At 43.8% G+C, this 23,445-nt stretch overlaps 3 protein-coding genes across 6 annotated transcripts; 1 reads left to right on the plus strand and 2 right to left on the minus strand.

The window, feature by feature from the left end:
* The first annotated feature begins 545 nt into the window (after positions 1-545).
* sgca (sarcoglycan, alpha) lies at positions 546-4,737 on the plus strand. Of its 2 annotated transcripts, XM_034570938.1 has the most exons (11): positions 546-653; positions 898-1,026; positions 1,156-1,307; positions 2,423-2,489; positions 2,584-2,782; positions 2,861-3,029; positions 3,278-3,486; positions 3,603-3,629; positions 4,154-4,336; positions 4,461-4,487; positions 4,564-4,737. In XM_034570938.1, the coding sequence occupies exons 1-11, from the start codon at positions 617-619 to the stop codon at positions 4,568-4,570; spliced, it is 1,206 nt and encodes a 401-aa protein (XP_034426829.1). In that variant the 5' UTR covers positions 546-616; the 3' UTR covers positions 4,571-4,737. The 2 variants fall into 2 exon arrangements, with proteins under 2 accessions (XP_034426829.1, XP_034426831.1); XM_034570940.1 differs by lacking the exon at positions 4,564-4,737 and having other exon boundaries at positions 4,461-4,491.
* A 1,744-nt stretch (positions 4,738-6,481) lies between these two features.
* col1a1b (collagen, type I, alpha 1b) lies at positions 6,482-19,412 on the minus strand. 3 transcript variants are annotated; one of them, XM_034570890.1, is made up of 48 exons: positions 19,367-19,412; positions 18,636-18,732; positions 18,153-18,221; positions 17,962-18,006; positions 17,787-17,840; positions 17,429-17,482; positions 17,275-17,328; positions 17,085-17,138; positions 16,937-16,990; positions 16,783-16,827; positions 16,625-16,678; positions 16,442-16,486; positions 16,198-16,251; positions 15,514-15,612; positions 15,351-15,395; positions 15,167-15,265; positions 15,003-15,056; positions 14,809-14,916; positions 14,449-14,502; positions 14,236-14,334; positions 14,077-14,130; positions 13,846-13,944; positions 13,635-13,688; positions 13,471-13,524; positions 13,288-13,341; positions 13,117-13,170; positions 12,791-12,835; positions 12,602-12,700; positions 12,341-12,448; positions 11,822-11,929; positions 11,455-11,508; positions 11,281-11,334; positions 11,048-11,155; positions 10,864-10,917; positions 10,722-10,775; positions 10,449-10,610; positions 10,250-10,357; positions 9,928-10,035; positions 9,716-9,769; positions 9,471-9,578; positions 9,320-9,373; positions 9,106-9,213; positions 8,956-9,009; positions 8,639-8,746; positions 8,258-8,540; positions 7,983-8,173; positions 7,643-7,885; positions 6,482-7,545 (listed from the first exon to the last, which is right to left on the minus strand). In XM_034570890.1, exons 3-48 carry the CDS (start codon positions 18,204-18,206, stop codon positions 7,399-7,401), a joined length of 3,906 nt encoding a protein of 1,301 aa, XP_034426781.1. In that variant the 5' UTR covers positions 18,207-18,221; positions 18,636-18,732; positions 19,367-19,412; the 3' UTR covers positions 6,482-7,398. The 3 variants fall into 3 exon arrangements, with proteins under 3 accessions (XP_034426781.1, XP_034426782.1, XP_034426784.1); XM_034570891.1 differs by lacking the exons at positions 10,864-10,917; positions 11,048-11,155; XM_034570893.1 differs by lacking the exons at positions 8,956-9,009; positions 9,106-9,213; positions 9,320-9,373; ... (5 more) ...; positions 10,722-10,775; positions 10,864-10,917.
* Positions 18,467-22,154, minus strand: LOC117753402 (collagen alpha-1(I) chain-like). Its single transcript, XM_034571480.1, has 7 exons — positions 22,018-22,154; positions 21,871-21,964; positions 20,205-20,396; positions 19,591-19,619; positions 19,371-19,406; positions 18,636-18,728; positions 18,467-18,505 (listed from the first exon to the last, which is right to left on the minus strand). The coding sequence occupies exons 2-7, from the start codon at positions 21,950-21,952 to the stop codon at positions 18,467-18,469; spliced, it is 471 nt and encodes a 156-aa protein (XP_034427371.1). The 5' UTR covers positions 21,953-21,964; positions 22,018-22,154.
* Positions 22,155-23,445: the final 1,291 nt, after the last annotated feature.

Here is a 23,445-nt window from a genome sequence, read left to right on the forward strand (position 1 = left end):
AATCACTTCTTATAAGATATCAGTTTATAAAAATACTTTTATGAATCGGAGTACATACGTTTTATTACCTCATTATTGTGTTGTTATTATTTTAATGTTTTATCTCTGTGTTATTTTATTCCCTGACCTTACTTCCTTTGTCCTGAAACGTTTTAATCCAGTTTAAACCATTTAAAGTTCTTTGTAACTGTGTTTTTAAAGAGCTGTATAAATAAAGTTTATTATTTATTAACTAATACCTCCAGTCAATAGAGAGTCAAATGATTTTCTAGATATGTGAATATTTAAAACTACTTTCATCCGTTCTTTCAGATGCAGTTTAGGTTCTTTAATAGAATATACTGGGAAAAAACATACACAAATTTTCTTTTATCTTTTAAATCTACAATCTTCTTGTGTTTTCTCTATGTAGAAATCTCAGTTCACCTCCAGCTTTAAAAAGAGAAGTGATTATACAACCAGGAGTAATAATCCCGCCTCTGACTCCCTCCACATTTCACACTGACTCTGTCCGGATGTTATTATAGGTGAGTGAAGTATAAATAGACCTGACGCGTCGCTGGCTGAGACCAAGCCCCTCTCCGCTTGCCCCTGTCAATCAAAAAAGGAAAACAAGATGGCAGGCTGCAGGAGCTGGGTCCTCTTCTTCACAGGCAAGTTTATGTCTACAATTATTCCACTTCATGAGATAACACAACACCGGCAGGCCTCCATCCGGCTGTGGTATCAGATCTGTTTTTTAAGTGTAAACATGATGTCAGCTGGGAAGTATCAAAGGCCCAACTGTTAAAACTCCAACATCAGGGGGGGGGGTCTTTTAACTGTTTGAAGTCAAGTTAAACTTTGTGAACATTCAGATTCATCTCTGTGCTTTTTTTCTCTTACTCGTCCTCCCAGTTTGTGCCGTCAGTTTGTTTGGGGCCAGGGCAGAGATCAAATTCACCATTCCTGTTGGGAAGTTTTTCACACACGAGCTGATGAGAGAAACTTTCCAGAACGACTTTGAACCTTTGTCCAAACTCTACGGTGAGACCCTGAGTCATGAAGTTCACCCGTTCGACAAACTTAAACTGTGCAGTTTGTTCTTATTGTGTGTGTTTATTTCTCTGCTCCTCTCTCCCTCCCTCTCTCTCTGTGTGTGTGTGTGGTATGAAGCCGGGTACTTGTACGATGACCCCATGATTTTTAAGTGCAACAGGCAGCACTACCCCGACCTCCCGGAGTGGCTGCGCTTCACCCAGAGGCATCCCTACGATAACGGCTTCCTGTACGGCACGCCAACGTCTCCGGGGAAAAGCATAATCGAGGTATGATGTCAACTAAGAGGTGCACAACCAGGAAACATGTGATACTGTCATAAAGTAGTTACTGTAATAAACTATGTAGAAAAATGTACAATACATTTTAAAATATGTTTACTTCTGGTTTTCTTACTTCAGGTTCTTTATATTTGGTTAAATTTGTGTTTTCTTTATCAAGTTTATGGTTAAACTGTATCATTCATTTCTTTGTCATAAGGGTTTAATATAAGAAATTATTTTACTTCCCTTCAGTATCAGCATCTGTCCCTAAAAATCCTTACCTCAACCTCGACCTCTGACCTTATTTAAATTACATTCTGACATATTGTTTTTTCCTGTTCCTGCAATAAACGACTCAAACATAAGATTCTACTGCAGCTGAAATGAAGGAGAATCTGAAACATCAGTGGAAAACGTCAGGTTTCTTCTTCAAACCCTCAAAGACAAAGGCTTGAATTTCTCTCTGTTTCATTAATAATTCAGCAAGAAACTGATCTTTGAAGAGGAAGAAGAGAAACACAAATTTCTGAAGTGTCACTTTAGTCTCAAACAGAATTTATTACAACTTGAAAACCAGCACTGCTCCATTTACATGTAGCCCCAGTTTACAGCTGTTCACTAGAACTCGACCCTTTACCCTCTTCAGACCTCAGTTCATTTTCACTGACTTTACGTGATCTAAAGCTTTTTAAACTGTCTTCATCACACATGCATGAGATTCTTTTGCAGCACAAAATCAAAGCCATAAATCTAACGTCTCATTTTTTTTGTACAAAGCTGTACAAGAAATGCAAAAATCTTTATCGTCACAGTCACTAAAACAATTATTATTGAACAGTCCAAGGTTGTACGAGACATTTTGTCTCTATTCCAACTCATTACGTTACTTGTTTTACGGTGTGAAGTTATGAATCATATAAAACCATCTATAAAACATAATCACAGAGGACTCCAGGGGGTAAAGGTTATAATAACTAATACAGAAATAGAGAATAAATAACAATAATAGTAATGATAATTATAAATATTGCTATGTAAAGCATCATTATATGAAAAGATTAAATCTGTTGATTTAAAAACTGATTTATTATTCTAATTAACTGTTATGTCTTTTCTGACAGATCTACGCCATCAACAAGCGGAACTATGAAACTACCAGACAAATACTCGTCATCAAAATCGTTGCAGGTATTTAAATCATATCATAGATGTATAATGAACTGTACTGGTGATTATGAATGTTTTTTATATATATATTTGTATATTCTCATGTCTGGCTCAGAGAAGCTACTGCCTTATCAAGCTGAATTCTTCATCAAGCTGAGGGAGATTGAGAAGGTGCTGCCCTCTCCTGTCCAGGATGAGATACAGCAGGATCTGCAGAAGCTGTGGGACACTGAGGCCTTGGAGATCCTCAACATGACCAACGCTCTGGACCGAGGAGGCAGAGTTCCCCTCCCCCTCGCCGGACACTTCGAAGGGTAGACCCACAGATTCCTGCAGCCTCAGTGTGTGGACTGAAATGTGTGTTGGTTTAAAAACCCGCCTCTCTGTGTCAGTGTGTATGTGAAGGTGGGGTCCGAACAGTATTTCTCAGACTGTCTCCTGAGGGCCCTGACCCCCGAGTACCAGAGGCAGTGCTCGTCGGGGGCCAAGGTCAAGATCCCTGGAGGCTGCAACTTCTGCAGCATTCCCAGCAACTGCATCAGCTGGTGCAAGATGGAGCTGGTGAGACAAACTCACATCTGCACACAAATATAAAACTCAAGATTAGTTCAATGTCTTAAATGTCAGATGTGGAAAAGTTATATGCAAAAGTAATTATCTCTAAATATAATTATAATAATATAAGATTTAAAGCAGTTAGTGACTTTTTACACATTCCTCCTCTCTCCTCCTTCCTCTCTCATCTTTCTTTCTCTCTCTCCTCTTCTTCCTCCTCCTCTCTCCCCCTCTCTCCTCCTCCTCCTCTGCAGTTTGATCTGACGAAGCAGGAGCCGGCTCCTCCTGCTCCCACCATCGGCTCCGGGATCCTGGAGGCCGCAGGGGACTTCATCCCTCCTGAGTCCCCCCCGAGCAGAGACTTTTTCCCGGACTACTTGGTGACGGTGATCGTTCCTCTGATCCTCGCCATCATCCTGTGTCTGCTGCTCGCCTACATCATGTACGGCCGAAGAGAGGGAGTGTATGTATCTGTATCTTTACCCTCCCCCCCCCTCCCACTACAGGGAGAGACAGAAATCAAATCTCTTCATTGATCCCAGTGAACTTAGACATGTTGTTCTTTTGTTTTTAATTCAGTGAAAAGAGGAATGCAAGGACGAACCAGTGAGTACAACTAGCTTTTCATTGTTTTCTGAGTTTTTGCAGTGGTGGAATGTAACTAAGTACATTTACTTAAGAACTGTTCATAAGTACAATTTTAAGGTACTTTGATTAAAGGGAAATATACTATTTACTCCACTAAATTGATGCGACCCCCGAAAAATTATCAATATTGATAATGGCTGGATGGAATTATCTGAAAATGTGTTAGTTGTCAGAGTAGAAATATTCGAATATTGTTCAATTTTATGAAGTAGAGACACAGTAAAACATAACAAAAACAAAGCAATACTCAGGCAAAGTACCTCAAAGCTGTAGTTAAGTACTTAAGTAAAAAGTACATGAGGTCATTTAGACTCTGACATGTGACGTTTTCAGTGATTCTCATGGTAAAAAAAAACATCCAAAACTTTCAGAATCACAGTTTGAGTCTCATATTAAACTAATACTGTATAATAAACTATATAAACTCACGTGAAGCCTTTAGAGAACACACCTCACAGTGGGTGATCCTCTGTTTGGTGCAGGATCCAGCTGTACCACCACCACACCATTCACGGCAACACCAACGAGCTGAGGAACATGTCGGGGAGCCGCGGCGTTTCTCCACCTCTGTCCACGCTGCCCATGTTCAACAGCCGCACCGGGGAGAGGGCCTCTCCGCCCCTGCAGTCCGACAGCCCCACCATCCCCCTCATCATGGCCCAGCAGTAAGACCCTCACCCACTGACTCACCCACTGACTCACCCACTTTGATTCCTTCTGTCACTTTTCCCTCAGAGACGTCGGCTGATTAACTAACACACATTTGTTTTTCCTCCCCTGTCTGTATAGTGACCCTTACTGTGACACGCTGCCCAGGTAAACAGACTCATCGGACTTCCTCCTATTCTTCATTACTGATGAGTCAAAGAGTTTCGTTTCTTTTCTTTTGCAGACAATAAGAAAAGGGACAGAGAACGTGTCGTTCATGCACCTGTTTGCTGCCACAGTTCTAGATTTTTGCTGTGAGAAATGTGTTTTTTCTTCTTTGCCTCATTACAATAGATGAAGTGTGCAGTTTTCGTTATTCCACCCTGTTTGATTACTAATAAAAAAATATCAAAAGCCTCATTTACTCAGTCATTGTTCCATCACTTGTAATCTGCCCTTTTTAGAAGATTAACATCCACACCCTCCATTGTACAGATGCCTCACACAGCTCCTTACTACAGGAGGAGTTTACACATTACACAGTGTATAAAAACACAGAATTACTTCACCAGGCTCAATAGCACGTCTTTGATAGTAAAATAATCAAATTTACGTCCTACTTTTAATGTTTGGGAGACACAGGAAGTAACATGATAGAAGGCCGAAGACGCTCGTTAAGAGTTTGAGTCCAAAGTATTTAGCGACTGAGGAAGTTTACACGCTGCTCCACTGACGACCTGATGGGATTCAGGAGCTGTTGATTCTGAGGAGGTGTGGCAGACACTGTCAGCCTCAACTTGCATTTAAATGTATGTGAGTGGTTCTCCCACAGTCCAAAGACATGCAGATTGGGGCTTAGGCTAATTGGTATAGATGATGAATGGATTTGTGTTAATCACAAGCCAAATAGCAAACGGATGTGGGCCACTTGAGGCAATGTAGTGGCCCTTCTGGTCTTCTTGTGGCCCAGACAAGATGGATGTGAGTTTAAAGTGGCCCACTTGCAAAAATAGCAAATTTGGCTCAAAAACACCAAAACAGATGTGGGTTGTTTTTGGTAAACATGCAGTGCTCTGGGCAAGGTGTCATCTGGCTGTGAACCTAAAGTGGGCCATGTGGTGAATATGGTCCAAATGGCACAAAACTAATTCGGGCCACCTCTGGCACCTCTGGTTGACCTGCGGTATTGCCTTAGCTCACTTGTGGCCCAGATCTGGTAAAACAGGAAGTGGGATGTGGGCCAAACCAAGTGGTTCTCAATGAAGGGTCAGGACCCCTCCGATGAACAAGAGGTTGTAATAAGAAAGAAAACACATCTGTGAAGATTCTCTGCCTGAGAACTGAAGACGTGTCTCGGACGACTCCTGGAAACGAACGACACTCTTTACACCTCCTCAGTCTTTCCTCAGCCTCTTTTACATGTTCCACTTTCGCCGTGGGGTGAAGGTCAAAGGTTGAAAGTTAAAGGTTAAAAACCTTCAGTGCAGCAGCAGGTTTCTGATCCTGTTTGGTTCAGTGTTGATTTAAAGTCGCTGTAGTTGCACTGGGAGTCCAGAAGAGGGCGCTGGTGTAGTTCCTCTGTTATTTGTGTGTTGGAGTTTAACACACACATCTTCTCTCCTGTTAAAGGTGAACATTTATTTCCATGCAAATTCATTTCCCTAGTTTATGTGACCAATGAACAATTTCAGCTGTAATTCGTTCCTTTTGTGAGTGTCGAGCGAAAATGAAAAAGCCTGATTGGATATTGGCCTCGTTTTCACTGCTGCTCATTAGAAACACATTCAGTGCAACTGCTGTGGAACAGTTGATTTCTACTTTACTTGCACCGTCTTCCCTTTGAAAGTGTAAAAATTGCAGCTTCAGTGAGGAGCACCGTGTTTTTTTACACCAAATCCTTAACACCTGATTTAGTTTTTTTTTTGGTTCAGTTTCACAACAGTTGCCAAACAGGACAGTGAAAACTCCGCCACTGAGTAGACCACTTCACATGCTTTATTTCAGCACCCAAAATAATTAAAAACATCTCGATTTATTATACATGTACAAAATAAGTACAGAATCTCTCTTTTAAACCATGAAAAGTGGGTCTGCTTCAAATTTCTTTTTTAAGAAACCCTTCGCGGAAAAAAAGACATCAACAAACAACATAAACAACAGGGTGGGATGATGTGTGCTGTTATTTCTTTTAGTGAAGAGGAGGTTTTTTTTTTTTTTTCCACAGGGGCAAACAGACAGAAAAGATCAACACTGAACACACGGGCAGGGAAATGAGATTTGAACCAGTCACTTGCTTCTGTTGTATCTACAGAGACATGATTTTTGCATGCGTAACATCTGCATCGACCTCTGTCGTCAAACCAACACTTAAGAAGAAAACAATTGCATTGCATAGACAACAAATCAATTTAGTAGCACCAAAGGTTCTGCAGGCATTAGTGGCAGAGATTACAGTATTGACGGCTTTTAGTTTCACCATCAAACACCAATAACTGGACCTCTTTGATTTAGTAATAGCACCTTTGAATGTTTTCTACTCCCTTGAATACTTGTTGTGTAAAATATACCCTTTTCGTTTAAGAAAAAAAAAAACACGGGGGTGACTTCTTGTTATGAGGTAGCCATCTACACATTGTGATGAAGGTGAGCTTCTTTGTCTTTCGGGTGTTTCTCTTTCGTGAATTTAGAACAAGGAGACACTTCACACTTTTTACAATTTATTTAACACCAGAAAAATGGTACATATCACTTGTTGTTTTCAATGTCCTTCCGCAGTGGTAGAAAATGGCAAAAGTCACCTGTGTTTCATTGCGTGTGGATCTTTTTTTTTTTTTCTCAATCTCCAGGGGGACATTTTACACAAGTATATATTATATTCTTGTTGCCAGTGGAAACAAACGATTCTTTTTAAAGTGTCCTTGTGGTTGGTTTCAGTTGGAGTAACACCGTCTTCAGTAGAGTGGTTTTAAGCATGTGGACCAATGGCAGCCGAATGAGTTTTGAATGCATAGAAAAAAGGATTTAGAGATGACCGCTAGAAAAAAAAACAACAATGTCATGTCCATATTTCTTTCTTTTTTTACAAGAAGCAAACGGGGCCAACTTCGACGCCAAATTCCTGATCAGGGGCACCAACATCCATAGGAGCAATGTCAATGATGGGCAGGCGGGATGTTTTTGATGTCTTGTAGTCGATGACTGTCTTGCCCCATGTGCCAGTGTGTGTCTGTGGAGAGGAAGAGGAGGAGAGAAGGTTAGAAACAGCTCTGATTACCTGTGCACAAGTGCTACAAGGAGCGAAAATCTGGCTTCGAGGAACTCACCGTGCAGCCATCCTCGCTGACGCTGTATGTGAAGCGGCTGTTGCCCTCGGCTCTGATCTCGACGTCGTTGGAGCCCTGGAGGAGCAGAGCCTTCTTCAGGTTGCCGGTGGCGGCGTCCATGTAGGCGATGCTGTTCTTGCAGTGGTATGTGACGTTCTGAGAGGCCTGGTTGGACATCAGGCGCATGAAGGTCATCTGGATGCTGACATCCTCGGTATCAGCTCCATCGGTGCCATACTGGAACTGCAGAGAGGAGGAAAGAGAGGAAAGCATGAGTAACTATGAGGATGATTTCTGGAAAGTTTTTGGACTCTTTTTTTTTCCCCCTCGACCTCCTCACCTGGTATCCACCGGTCATGGCCTCGCTGAACCAGACGTTCTTCTTCTCTCTGATGTTCTTGCTGTTGTACCAGTTCTTCATGGGGACGGTGGACTCGCTGGGGTAGACGCAGGTCTCTCCGGTCTCCATGTTGCAGTGGACCTTGATGGCATCCAGAGGAGAGCCCTGGTTGGGATCGACCCAGAAAGAGCCTGTAACAGAGAGACATTAAACATTGTGAATCAGAGCTTATCCTCATGCTATACTTTATCTAAAGGTCCCTGCCATGCACTCACCGCTCTTCCACTCAGGGTGGCACATTCTCAGGTCACGGCACATGCGGGCGGGGCTCTTCTGGGTACCGTCGGGGCTGCGGATATTCTCGACCTTCTGAGTCAGGGTCTTGAGGGTGGTGTCAACCTCCATGTCGCGATCTTGCATCATTTTGGGGTCGTCAGCGCGGTATCCGCCTCCACGGAAGGGATCGGGGGCCTTCTCCTGAGATGGCTGGCTGATGAAGTCGAATCCGCCACCAGGAGAACCAGGGGGTCCGGCAGGTCCTGGAGGTCCGGGAGGACCCTGTTTGGAGGCACCAGGGGGTTTACAAGCTGCAGCTACTTTCAAAGTGTAACATTTTACAAATCTGTGGATATAATAAAGAGAGCGGCGCAACTTACAGAAGGTCCCATCTCTCCATTGCGACCACGAGGTCCAGGGGGTCCGATGGGTCCGGGCAGACCGTTCATGCCATCCTTACCAGGAGAACCATTAGATCCAGCAGGTCCCTATGGAGTAAAAGCAATATGATGAGCAAGTGAAGAGAAAACATCAATTGATAAAATCAAGCTGGTCATTTTTATATTGTCCTGATTGTCATGCACTATGTTTTATTAGTGGCCATGAGCTCTACACAAATAAACTTTATTATTATTTTTATTCTGTGTTGAAAGTAAAGTACCAGTAAAGTGAGAAATGTTGCACTAGTTGTACTTACTCTGGGTCCAGCGGGTCCAGAGGTACCAGCGGGTCCTCTCTCTCCACTAGTTCCCTACAACCAGATGAAGACATCGACATCAAATATTTGTTTCTGAAATCTCCAAACTTTTTTTTTGGCTTCTGTGTAATTTTGGAAACAGTTACTTACAGCGGTACCGGGCAGACCTTGCATACCGGTGAATCCTCTGTGTCCCTTGTGGCCTCTATCTCCAGCATCACCAGCCTCTCCTCTGTCTCCCTTGGCACCAGCAGGGCCCTGAACAGAGACAACAGGAGGTCAAGGTGCCATCTCAGGCTCTGCATTATTTAAAAAATGATGCCAATATGTGTAAATGATGCATATTGTGTAGAAATGAACGTACAGCAGGTCCACGGACACCAGCGGGGCCAGAAGGACCAGCAGGACCAGCGGCACCCTGGAGGAAAGAGAGAGCGATTGGGAAAGTTATCTTCTCAGTAAGGTTCCAAATGTACAATTTCAAATTTATTTCAGTGGTGTCAAGTTGAACTTACAGACTCTCCACGGTCACCATTCTTGCCAGAGGGGCCGAAAGCTCCGGGAGCTCCAGGAGCACCAGGGGCTCCAGGGGATCCAGCATTACCAGACTCTCCACGGTCTCCCTACAGGGGGAGCAAACCTCCAGTCACACAATGCTAGGCGGCTTAAAGCTAACAGTAATGTTTATGCAGGACTCAAGCAGAAGCTTTTGTTTTCAGATATTATTTGGTAAAGATTGAAAGAGGAAGAGGAAGGTTACCTTGGGGCCAGCAACTCCATCGCGACCAGGGGCACCATCGTGACCGGCAGATCCCTGTGGAGGAGCAATCATCACAGGGTTCGATGGTCAGCAACCATTTGCTTGGTATCCGAGCTAACACAGTGCATCCTTAGCCAATAAATGAATAAGTGTTTTGTCTCTCCTGTCAGAGAACTCTATGTCTCTGATTCATTGTGATCGATATCGCGTACCTCACGACCAGCCTCTCCGCTAGCACCAGACAGTCCAGGGGGTCCAGAAGGTCCAGGGGGTCCACGCTCGCCATGGAGTCCAGAGGATCCCTGCTTACCAGGCTCACCCTGAAGAGACACAAGAGAGGTTAACACTCTGCATGTATGTGGACAGAAATAATGATGTGCTCAGGTGTGGTATAAAATTATGAGCTGAATATACCTGTGTGTGCAATACTGTGTTAATGCAAAAGAAACAATAAAGATTCTAGCAATATTCTATGTTTTGCTGTAATTTAGCCCACAGACTATATAGGATGCACTTTAACCAGAGGGTACTCACAGAGGGTCCAGGGAGGCCAGAGAAACCACGCTCTCCACGCTGTCCAGGGAGACCAACCATACCACGACCACCAGCAATACCTTGGGGTCCGGGAATACCACTGGTACCCTGCACAAAGAGACACAGCGACCAGTGAGCAGGCACACAAATGAAAATACCTTGACAGAACATCTAGTGCATAGTCACGGCCGCAACTCACAGGGGCACCATCGGAACCAGCAGATCCCTTCTCTCCATTCATTCCAGGGGCTCCAGAAGAACCAGCCTCACCAGGGCGACCAGCAGGGCCAGTCTCACCACGGCCTCCTCTTGCTCCATCTTTGCCAAGGGGTCCGCCGGGTCCAGCGGGTCCGGAAACTCCCTGGAATCGAAAGAGGAGTCGAGATATTGAACCGAACTGTGCTGAAGACCTTGATGGTAATATACAAACAGGTTGAAGACAACATCATGTGTTGGTTGTGATGGTACTTACAGAGGGGCCAGGGGGTCCAACTCTGCCAGCGGGTCCAGGGAAACCAGTAGCACCCTAAAAGCACACACACACAGAAATGAAATCACAAATGAAACTTTATCAGCAACTTTGCCAAATGTTAAAATGTCGATGGGATACTCACAGGAGGTCCAGCACCACCACGAGAACCTTTAGGTCCAGAGGGTCCAGAAGGTCCCTGTTGACAGGAACATTTGTAGGTTAGAGAAGAACCACTATCCAATCATTTATCAGAAATTATTTAAATAAATTAGGAAAGTGGGACCACATGCAAAGAACAGTAAGTATCATCTGATTTGTGGGTCTACCTGGGGACCAGCAGCTCCAACAGGTCCACCGGGTCCAGGGGCACCAGCATCTCCCTTGGGTCCGCTGTCACCAGCCTCTCCCTTGGCACCAGGCTGACCATCAGTACCCTGGGGTCGGAGGTCAAGAGACAACACAAGTCAACACATGCTTCCTGATCTCAGGTGTAATTTCACACAGTTGCAAGCATCTGATTCTGTAGAAAAACCTGAAATCTAATTATCAAAGGACTTACAGGAGGTCCAGCGAATCCGGCGGGTCCTGAAGGTCCACCCTCTCCACGCTCACCCTGAGAAATAATGGAAGAAGTTTTGGGGTCATTCAGACGTAAGTGTGTCGAAGTTAAATAAAGTTTCACTTGTTTAGGTTTTTAGTCTGAAGCTAGGTGTGTGCTGGGAGAAGCGCTTACAGGAGAACCACGAGGTCCACTGGCTCCAGAGACTCCAGGGGCGCCACCCTCACCCTAAAACCAGAGGGGGACGGGAACGAAATCAGGTCAGCAGACAAATCAGTTGGTTGTAAATACTTATTTCATAGCTTAATCTGAGCTATTTGCTTGATGATCCATTATATTGTTTAAGATAATCATGAAGGATTAAGTCCAGGAACACTTCTGAAAACTGATATCAGCTCTGTATACTGTGTATATGAATAAAACTGCTGTGACAAGTGATGACAGACTTGACTTAATTCGTGATAACATAACAAAGCCCAAGCATCGTGAACCTGGATCTGTCATAGTTGCAGGAGAAGGGCAAAGCTGTGTCCGGTCTCACCTTCTCACCCTGAGCACCAGGAGGTCCAGGGACTCCAATACCACCAGACATACCACGTGAGCCGTCTTTGCCGAGTGCACCATCAACGCCCTTGGCACCAGCATCACCCTGAGACAAGAACAAAGTTATGAAGGTCACTTTTGATTATATAGTTTAGCCAGTTTTTATTCATAACAAGAACCTAAATATGTCAGTACATTATATTTTGCTAATCAGATAAGTAAGTGTACCACTAGCATTTTGGTATTCCTCAATAATCTTCATATTTTCTGAATTAATGTGGTCTATGCTCCTGTCTTACACATTTTGGAGATGTAAGATATGTTTTTCTACCCTGAAAAGTCAAGTAAAAATCTGAAAGATGAAATGATGTGACAGAAAGGAAATCTTTTGTTTCAGGTGAAACTACACAGTGAGACAGATTCTCCCCCTTGTGACCAATAATTTAAACTGTCTCTCATTTGGTTCGGGTCACGATAAACATAAATAAATTAAGTGTTGTATTTGTGCAATACTCACTCTCTCTCCCTTGGCACCGGAGAGACCAGAAGCTCCGCGCTCACCGGGCATACCCTGCATACCTGGGGATCCATTGACACCAGGGGCGCCGTTGACACCGGCCTCTCCCTGTACGCAAACAAAAAAACATTAAATAATCACAGTATTTATCCGTCGATTGATCAAATCAGCAGCAAGTCAAGAATCCACTGGACATAATCAGTGGACAACAACGTCAGGTAAATGTGCAAACGGTGTTAATATTTTTTTTATTTAACCAACCTTAGCTCCATCGTTACCACCAGGTCCGGGGGCACCACGGGCTCCAGTTGGGCCAGCAATGCCGGAAGTACCGCGCTCACCAGGGAAACCTCTGTCGCCCTGAAGGAAAGAGGGCAGACGCATCAGTCATGACCCTTTTAGCTAAAGAGGAACTGAGGAACAGTGATTGCATTTGGAGGAGATACTCACTCTGGGTCCGAATGGGCCGGGGGGTCCAGACTCACCGTTGACACCCTGAAGAAAAGAGGGGAAGTGGAGATGGTTATCATGGATTCTGAATTACTGTGACTGATTTTGAGCAGCTTGATGTGCAATGAATCTCCCAAAAGTAAAAATGACAGGAGTATAATGACAAAATATGTCGTGTGTGTGTGTGTGTGTGTGTGTATTATCTATATACATGTTTTTATTTGGTTTATATCTGGTTCTGTATGAGATCTATGAATAGCAACAGATTTTTACCTTATAAACAAAGGCCTAGTTCGGATACAAAACCAATTCCCTGTGACTCTTACCTGCTCACCAGGCTTGCCAGTCTCACCAGTAGAACCTTGGGGTCCAGGAAGTCCCTGCGCAAATAATGAATAAGAAAAATGTTGTGATAAATATGTAGAATTGTGACACAGCTCAGAAACACAATTAAAACATTTTGACAGAGAAAGAAGTCAGGCTGCAGAGAAACCGACCTGGAATCCGGAAGAACCACCGGGTCCCTGCTCTCCCTTCTCTCCAGCAGGTCCCTGAGGAAAAAGAAACAAAGTCAATAATGAGAAACCTTGGAAACGGTCATTAAGATATGAATTTTTCCTATAAAATAAACAATAGAAACATCACAGTATGTGGCTAAATGAAGCAGATGAAAAACATACAGCAATGCCAGAAGGTCCTGGAGCACCAACGTCACCATCTTTGCCAGGAGCACCCTGTGAACAAAAACATGAGCCAAACCAATTATCAACAGCTTTTCAGCTTGATTGGCATTTATTTTGAATTTAAATAAATGTACAGAGTTTGAAAATATACAAGTACTTACAAGAGCTCCAGTAGCACCAGCAGGTCCTCTCTCGCCGGGCTTTCCACTCTCACCCTGTTAACAAGAACACAGTCCACACTTACATCTGCTGATTATGGATTTTGCATCAGTTTAGTTGTCCTTTTAATTCCAGTTTGTGATCTTTTATTTCAGTGAAAACTTTAATTTTGCATTTGAAAGTAAAACCAGTGGAGATGCTCTGTTTACTCACACCAGGTCCCTTGGGTCCGGGGAATCCCATAACTCCAGGCTGTCCTCTGCTTCCAAGTGAACCGGCAGGTCCGGAGCGGCCATCTTGTCCAGGAGTGCCCTAACAGGAGAATAAAGAAAACATTTAAAACATGCTCTCCACCTAATCGTGATAAGAATAATTTATCACAGCTGCAATCTTCTTCGTTTAATAAAAAAATATATCAGATTTTACTAATGACTCAATACTTACAGTGGGTCCAGCTTTGCCATCAGGGCCAGGGCTTCCTGGGCTACCAGTCACACCCTATGAATAAACAGGATATGAGATTCAATGAGCATAATGAAAAGAGTTTTGTGAGTGACTTTTAGTTTTATCAACACAAATGAAGGTATATGCAGTTGAACTCACCTTGGATCCAGGAGCACCAGGAGCTCCGGAGTTGCCAGACTCACCAGTGGCTCCTTGAGATCCCATTGCGCCGGGGGCACCACGCTCACCAGGGCCTCCCTGTCAAACAAGAGTCAGGACAAACTGTAGGGTAAGTCTATGTCCATATTTAAATCTCTGCTACAGTGAATTTGACAGATTTACTACTGATATTGGAAAGGCTGACTAACTCACCTTGCCACCAGCAGCACCATCAGCACCAGGGAAACCGCGAGCCCCAGGGCCACCCTAACAGGAAGAAGAGACACAACAGACCATGTCACTAACTGTGGTGTTAATGCTCAGCAGTAAATCCCCTTGGGAATTTAGCATATTGTAATTGTGCAAAATCCTGTGTATGAACCTTGATAACAGGATGTAAAGAAGGAGATGTGATGTTGTGTTATTTTAATACAAAAGGGAAGTGTCATGGCCATTACAAATATTATCTTAAACATTCGGCCCATGATGCAGTTCAAACTCCTCCTTAAATCAGTGGCAACTACAGCCTGGGACAGAAGTTTAAATGTTGAAGAGAACGAGGGGGTAACGTACACGTTCTCCAGAAGGTCCACGAGCTCCAGCACCACCGGGCTCTCCGCGACCTCCTCTCTTTCCCTCTTCACCAGAGAGTCCAGGGAGTCCCTGAACTCCAGCGGGGCCCTGGAAAAGACAGGAAGGTCATCGAAAACCAAGGTCTTCCATCTCTGGTTATTTCCCAATATCAGTATTTTGTTACTTAAACTTACACCATCTCCCTTGGCACCAGGCTCTCCCTTAGGACCGGAAGGACCGTGGTCACCCTGTTGGAAGAAACAGAGAAACATTTTCATTTAAGTCGTCATATGATCTATAACACTGAGGAGCCACGTATGTTAAAACTCAAAATGTACCCAGGCAGTTGTCTACTCACATTGTTACCCTTGGGACCAGGAGCACCAACAGCGCCCTGAGCTCCAGAAGGACCACGGGTTCCAGGGAAACCAGGAGCACCAGCAATACCAGCAGAACCCTGTGGGATGGAGAATCAAGAAGTTAGAAAACCTCATATGCAGCAGATAAGTGTCATGAATGTGATCGATGTGCATGAGACTTACAGGACCACCCTTGTTACCGGGGGCACCATCAGATCCGGGGTTTCCCTGATGAAAGAAGAAGGACATAAAGTGTTTAACATGAATAATACTAGATTTTTTTATTTATGATATTGATTTGACAATGTGTGAAAGAGCGCCTAGAGCGAGTCCAGTGTCTACTCACAGCAGGTCCAGCGGATCCAGCAGATCCTGGGTTACCAGGCTCACCACGGGATCCCTGGGGTCCCTCAGATCCACGGCCTCCCTGAGGACCAGACTCTCCCTGTGGAGGGAAGCAACAGTGTCTTTAATATTGTGACTAATAATGAAAATAAAACAAATGACAGTAAAATAGTCTCGACACTAGTCTTAAACAGTTCTTTCCAATTTGTTCCAAGTGTGTGACTTAATAACAGGTGAGACTTAGAGGATATTCAAATAGATTCAGCTGCAGCAGAGAGGAGGAGCTACAGGAAGTCAGGTCCATTTCACAGGTCAGCTGATCTTGTGCCACCTGGTGTAAATAACATTTTGTTTTGTGTTTCCTCACGGCTGACTTTGGAGCCTTGGGAGTTTAATTTATTAATCGAACCATAATATAATTGTCCTACTAATGAGCATAATCAGGGAGATGATGAGACATTGAGACAAAGTGAGTGAGGGGCTGATCAATTAAAATATTGTTTCATCAATAGCCACATTAGCAAAAAGATTTAACGACGCAGACCACAAAATAGTCTGCAGTGATACTTGATAGACATGAAGCAGTACAGTTACTGCTGCACCGGATCTATGGATAATTAACATACTAAGCCATTTGTCTGTTGGGATGTGATGTGAAAGTTGTCTGGAGTATAAGGTCACCTACCTTAGCTCCAGCACCACCAGGGAATCCAGGAGGACCAGCGGGTCCAGTGGGTCCCTGAAAAAGCAAGACGCATGATGTCAGCAGACAAAATTGATCCTCAAAGACGTGCAACCATTTAACAAAAACCTAGCAACGAATTCTGCGCTATCATCCCACTGAATCCCACAAGCATTTTGCATTGGTGTCACTAAAAAGTTCTAAGTAGCCTGCGTGAATCTGCAAGTTGCAAAAAATACCAACTCACAGGAGGTCCAGAGCCACCAGAGTTGCCATCGTTTCCACGAGCGCCCTGCAGAGGAGGAAGGAAAACGTACATGAGTCAAAAGATGACATTTTAAACTTTAACACATCTATGTGGCTAAAGATCAGAGATAGACAGAAACAGTGGCCGTCACAGGTGTTTCAGTAAAGAGATACGATTACTCACAGCAGGGCCAGGGGGTCCGGGGCGGCCTCTCTCACCAGGGAGACCACGTGCACCCTGGAAAAGACAGAACAAGATTAACATCACAGTGCTAAGACATTTTTCATATCAGCTTTTCTATATGCAAATCAACAAATTGTTTGACATGAACCAAAACCCACCATGGCACCGGGGATACCGTTCTCACCGGAGGAACCAGGCTCTCCCTGTGGACAAATACAGGAGGGAATAAGAGATTAGATGACTGTAACCTGGTGGTTCAAACTAAAACAAACGAGTGGATTTTGTCATGTAGAGCACATCCTGCTATCTCACCTTAGGTCCAGCAGGTCCGCCGTCTCCCTTGGCTCCATCAAGACCGCTGAAACCCTGTGGACAAAAATCAATGAGCATCATGAAGCTCAGTCACTAAGCTACAGCACAGGGGTTGAAGAAGGAGGATTTTGGGGGTTCCTGCACTCACTCTGTGTCCCTTGATGCCGGGGAGTCCGGGAGTTCCGGGGAATCCACGAGCACCCTGCAGGAGGAAAACAAGATTCATATAAGATTCGCATTCATGTCATAAATCTTACTATGAGGATTTATTCTGAGTTTTGAGAACTAATGCTGGGAAATTAATTTAAATGACTCTAAAAACAGATCATATCGCTCACCTGAGATCCAGCAGCTCCGCGCTCACCGGGGCGTCCAGGTTTGCCAGGCTCACCCTGTTGAAGACACACAGAGGCAAGGTTAGTATTTGATAATGGGTGTAGAAGAATCAACACCAGGATAGACAGGGAAGGAAATAATCAATAAGTCACTTACATCATCTCCGTTCTTTCCATTGGGGCCACCAGGACCGCGGGGACCCATGGGACCCTGAAAATACCAATAAATTACTTTATTAGCATCAATCAATTAATGCTGAATATTTACTGGGTAAAGAGCAAGGGGGGGGAGTGTGTGTAACAGGAAGTGGAAGAGAGAGAACAGGAAGTAACGTGTGAAACTTTACAATCAATACTTGGATGCAAACAGAGTAAATAACATCTTATTGATTATAGTAATGTAGATTCATGGGGGTTCTCGTTAAAGTGGACAAAGTCGATGTTTTTTAGTCAAACTCAACTTCCTCATAACAGAGAACTAAGAACAAATGATTATTTAGATTTGATATACTCACAGCAGCTCCGGGCTCACCAGGCTCACCAGAGGGTCCAGTGAAGCCCTGAGGACCCTGAAAGACAACAAGATAAACAGATCAATCCAACAGCTTCTTTCTCTTACGTTTATGCATTTATCCTGTGTCAAAATTAATCACTGAGCTTGTCATGTATTTGATAAGAGAGAACACTTACAGAGGAGCCAGATGATCCAGGAGCACCACGAGCACCCATAGGACCCTGTTGATCAAGATACAGAAATAAAGCCTTTACAACTGACCAAACATGGAACTGGATTTCAAAAGTCTACTACTGACAATAATGTGAATATCTAAACTGGGAAAGTATTGCTCCATGTTTAGAAGTAAAGCAAAAATCCTTCGTACCATTGGGCCGGGAACAGGTGGGCCACTGGATTTGGAGTGGTCAGTGTAGCTCATCTGAGGAGAGAAGTTCTGCAGAGGACAAAGGATAAAGGGTCAGTAACTGAGCTCCGTGGAACCACAATTAAAAGTGCTGTTCAGTGTGTTATTTTATACGGTTGCTGTGACTTGGTTAGTTGTGTAAATCCTATAGTAATGTCTTCTACCTCAGGAGAGCAGTAAGTAGTGCTAACGCTACCCTCTTGTTAGAGCCTGTAGCACATGTTAAAATAGTATAAATGTTAATAACACTAAGATATTCGACATCTTCCCCAAACCTAAAGCTGAGGACCAGGGAGCTGTCTGCCCTCCCAGCACTGAGATGCACACAGAGGAGAGATTACCCAGCTGCTGGTAACTGAGCACAAACCCAGATTCTTTAAGCCTCTGACGACACTTCAGATGAAACCCAGATGCATGTGGATGTTCTGACTCGGTGATACTTACTCCGCCAAGGCCAGGGGGGCCAGGGGGGCCGGGTGGGCCAGGAAGACCGGGCTGTCCGGGGAATCCATCATTGCCAGGAGCACCGGGCAGACCCTGTAGAAAAAAGCCAAGCAGACATGGTGTGTTGGTGATATTATATAATATGTTATTCATTTTTAATTTAGTGTCCGGTATATTGGACCAAAATCCTGTGTATATGGCTTCACTTAAGATCATTTTTTCCACCTTTAATACATGAATCAGGTGTTTGTTTGAAGCACAAAAGTTTGAAAAAAATATATTAACATTATTCATATTAATAATAATTAATATAATATTAATTTTAAATTTGTAGGTTTTGTGTCTTCCTATCATTACTTTTTAATTCCTTTCTAAACTAACTCGAGCTGCATGACTTGAACTTTTAATGACCTGTTGACCTAATTATCAAAGGTCATCAGCAGCTTCATCAGTGTGCAGGGGCTCACTCAGGAAAGGACCAATACAAAGCACATGTTTTACATATTTTCACTAAATTGATTAAAGTGGCCGGATTTGTGCCAAAGTTGTACATGTTACTACACAAAACTACACAACATGGAAACATGTCATCGTTGGGACAAATGCATCTGCCCAAACATGACCTATCTGTCCCTATGGGTACCATAAGGACAATTATTACATTATCATTAAAAATATACATTTGCATCTAAAGACAGAAAATGATGGTGAGAGTTGAAGTGAACTGGAACCTACCTTGTCTCCATTGGGGCCAGTCTCTCCCTTTTCAGGCTACGGAGGAACAGAAAAACGGAGTTAGGCTGCATCGTTGTCACGTTTCATTTAGACCATCTCAAATGAATGGGCCATGTCAGCTTCTCCAAGGAGAGAGATCATTATGATGTTCAGACATGAGAATCAAACCTAAATACACATTAACGTCAATATCAGTGAAGGTTAAAAAGGGGCAAAATACCTCAGGCATTGTTGGGCCATCCTCAATCCCTATAGAACCAACGGAGAAGAAAGTGTCAACACCTCTTGAACATTTATGAGAGAAACATTCGTAACTATGGACATTTACAAAAGGAAACGTGACAGCAAAGGTGCTTGGGTGAGGATTAGCATTGAACTGAAGCTCTAAGCTATCTACAGCAGGTCGAAACAAGAAGTCAGTGCTGACTCAAGTATTAAATACAATGTGATTGTGAATCAAAAGTTGACTTCTTTGATTCAAATTCATTTCTGCAAAAGAATAAGTGGAAAACAGAGATTGTTTTGGGAGAAATGAGACATGTATAGGCCGTGTTGCACCCTGCACAGGTAAGCATGATGATGAGAAATAAAAAATTCACTGCCAGGCTTCAGGAAAGAGCAGGTGTAATCCGTTGTTAAAAGAATGCATATTGAAATTGAAATGAGGTAAATCCAAAGCGACTGAAAATCCTCAGGCAAGCAGGCAGGCTTAGGGCCTCAATCCATTCATGGCCCAGGAGCCTCAGATTGTCAGAGACAAGGTGGGAAGGCACTAGGTGGCGCCACAAAGCTTGTTAACCACACAAAAGGCTGAGGAGGATCAAGGCGCTGTACCATCATCAGGGCAGATAGGGCAGCACTCTCCGTCTGGGATGATTGGGTCGGCGCAGTCGGATGTGTCCTCGCAGATCACCTCGTCGCACATGACGGTTCCACTGTCGCAGACGCAGATCCTGCAGGGCTCTGGTTTCCATACATCCTTGTCATTGTACAACTGTCCATCTAATGCGCAGTTGCCGTATGACACTGAAAGGAAAGGAGAGAACCGCGGTGAGTTTGGTAACAGTCAGAGTAAATATCCCCCCCCCCCCAAAAACAGAGTGATCAACTGGGTTTGAAGTTCCATGGGAGCCAGATGTGTTCCTGCACCAGACAAGACAACTTAAAACTCATAAAACTAGAGCTGCTTGGATCCAATGTGACACTCAAAACCTAAAATTCAGCAAAGTGTTGATTTATCAGTGTCACTTTTTTCAATATTGTACTTGCAATGAACGCTGATGTAAAGTCCTGACCTCTGGCATGAAGCTCGCACCCTTTGGCCAATGTCTATTTTTACTAACAGAAACCTTTGACCTTTCTGTCCCTTGATCACTGTCATCCAGGCCACACTAAGATTTCATCTGGAACACGTTTATTGAATGATTTGTGAGCAGAAACCGAGCTTCTATGGAAGTTTAACATCAGGGATTGTTTTTTAAGTAACCTGGGCCTGCGTCATGTCAGAATACAGAACTTCATGGAGCAAAAGGAACCACAAGTCATTATCCAACATCTGCTCGACTGCAGTGAAGGATTTGCTCCTGTGGAAAATAACTCTGGGCACAATCACATTTCAATCTAGTGGTTGGGGAGTTTGAGGCCTTAGAGGAGTGAGCCCCGGTGGATCCACAGTTCCACTAGTTGCCACAGAGCTGCGCTGTTGGCCCACAGAACTGTGTCTTCCGCACCCTTCTTCTCCTGCTTGGTGATTAATTGGTGTCTAGACCTTTTTTCACTGTCGACGTCAGACTTTAGCGATTTTTCCACTGCTGCTTTTTTTCCAGCAAACAAAGTCCAGTTTAATGCAAACAGGAAAAATGTTGCTTTATTGTGTATGGTAACCTCCCAAAGCTTTTTTTTCTGCAAAAACGTTTAAAGCCTTATAAAGCCAGAAAAAGTCTCCACTGTCACGTTTTGATCCTCAACAAACTTTTGTTTCCCCCTCTTTGATGAAGGTGAAGCTGTTGGGAGGGCAGGGACCTAAAGGGGGTTTGGGGCACATATTGGCACAGGGGGAAAAACTTTCTCTAAACCTGATCTCCAAACAAAGTATAATCAAGATTTCATTCAAGGCATTTTCGCCCTTTTCCCCCCCAGATGTCTTAAATGCTTGTGCCCTGCTTCAACTCTCCCTGAACCCACACTCCTGTCAGTGCGCTTCAGAGAACGCGCAGCTGCTCCCCTCAGGTCTGCGCTCCAGCAGCAGGACGCGCACTGAGCGTGTATCTGCACGTCAGGGAGAGAGAGCATCAAGCCGATCAGAAAAATCCAAGTCAATGAATTCCTACTCGCTTGCAGCCTCACTGAGTAACACCTCATCCCCATCACTGGAGCCAGGGATCCCGCAGAGGACAACCACTCCCAGCAAACAGCGCAGCATCCTCGAGCTCTATCCACATCTCGAGGGGGCCACAAGTCCCCAAAACAAGTCAAATCAAAGTGTGAAAGTGATACTTACTATCATCCTCGCCTTGACCTCTCGCCAAAAGCACTGTTGCGCTCAGCAACAGAGCTAACCGAATATCCACAAAGCTGAACATGTCTAAATATTAGACATGTAGATTCTTTGAGACAAGGGGGGAATCCTTTTTTTCCTCAGACACCACTCATGTACGGTAGGGTCCGGTCTTTGCGTAACTCCAATCCAGACCCTAGCAGAAACTCCCTACTGCTTAAACAAATGACTTAGCTTGGCTTTTATATGCCACAGAGTTTTGGGGAGGTCCCGAGCGCAGCAGATCACTTGTACATGTTCAAGGGGCAGAGTCCCTCCTTCATCAGAGAGAGGGGCCGTCTTAAGAAACCATGTCAAACAAGTTCACGTTTCAGCTCAAACGTGGACGATGAGCGCACTCGTCTTTTACGCACCGGCTCTCCACCGTTCAGACGTGTTCGTTCGCCCTCCTGTTCGCAGTGGATTTTCATAATTTAAACTTTTGTCCTTTCTGCATCAAACCCGAGACACTGTGTCGCTGAGCTGATTTTCTATCGTTCAGACACTGGATGTTTTTTGTTTAACGCAGCACATCAGTTGCAGATTAGCTCGGGTTTATTTCCAAAAGAAGCGGTTTTCGGTTATGCAGAAGGTTCTTTTGTTTAAAAGCTTATATGATATGTTCATTTGTACTTAATGGTTTCTTTAAAAAGGGAGGAAAGAGGTTTAGAACTATGTCTGAGCTCTGCGCATTTTACGCACAGGGAGGAAACCAGATGGAGATGAAAACGTTGCCAAGAGCATTTCAAGCTCCAGTGTTTTAAGACTAAATCATTTTCTATATCCAAGTGAAACATATCACACTTCTTTTCAGGGCAGAATCTCTTGATGTCAAGCATCTGCAACCAGCTGCAGATTCATCATGTCACACAACCATTGCATCCAAATAAAATCTACCAACCAGAGGTCAATATGAATTGTGAACATTTCCCAAGTCATTCATATATTGTATGTTTTTCCATTTGAACCCTTCCTCGACCAACTTTCATCTTTCTAATGAATAAAATGTGCCGATATAATTAATCATTTCTGTCAATCCCTCAAAAGTCAACAGTAATCCAAAAGTACACAAAACAGATATTTTTAAAAACATTGTACGTCAACCTGTGCAATAATCCACCTTTCCAAAAGAGGCATGGCCGTCCCATGATGTTAGAGACAGGGAGGGAGGGAGGGAGGGAAGAAGGGAGAAGAAAAATCTGGCAGATCCACAAAGCATTCTGGTTACACTGTGGACACGTTGCAGCTTCTACAACTACAGAATGGCCTGATTCGAACTCTGAGTTAACCTCTGATGAGTCTCCTCCTGACATTCAAACCCAATGACGCTTCCCCGTCTTCACTAGTTGGAATCAATGAAGGATTCGGACATTAGACATTTAAGAAACGTGCATCACAAGCAGATGAAGCATGTTTGACTGCTGATCCGGGCGTGAACATCCCATAGACACTTTAAATATCTTTAAAAAGTGGTAATAAAGTCAATGATTGTCATACAATTTTCTCAAAAATGGAGAAAGTATTACAATTCAACAAAGA

This window comes from Hippoglossus hippoglossus, chromosome 19, assembly GCF_009819705.1.
Source record: "Hippoglossus hippoglossus isolate fHipHip1 chromosome 19, fHipHip1.pri, whole genome shotgun sequence".
NCBI lineage: Eukaryota > Metazoa > Chordata > Actinopteri > Pleuronectiformes > Pleuronectidae > Hippoglossus > Hippoglossus hippoglossus.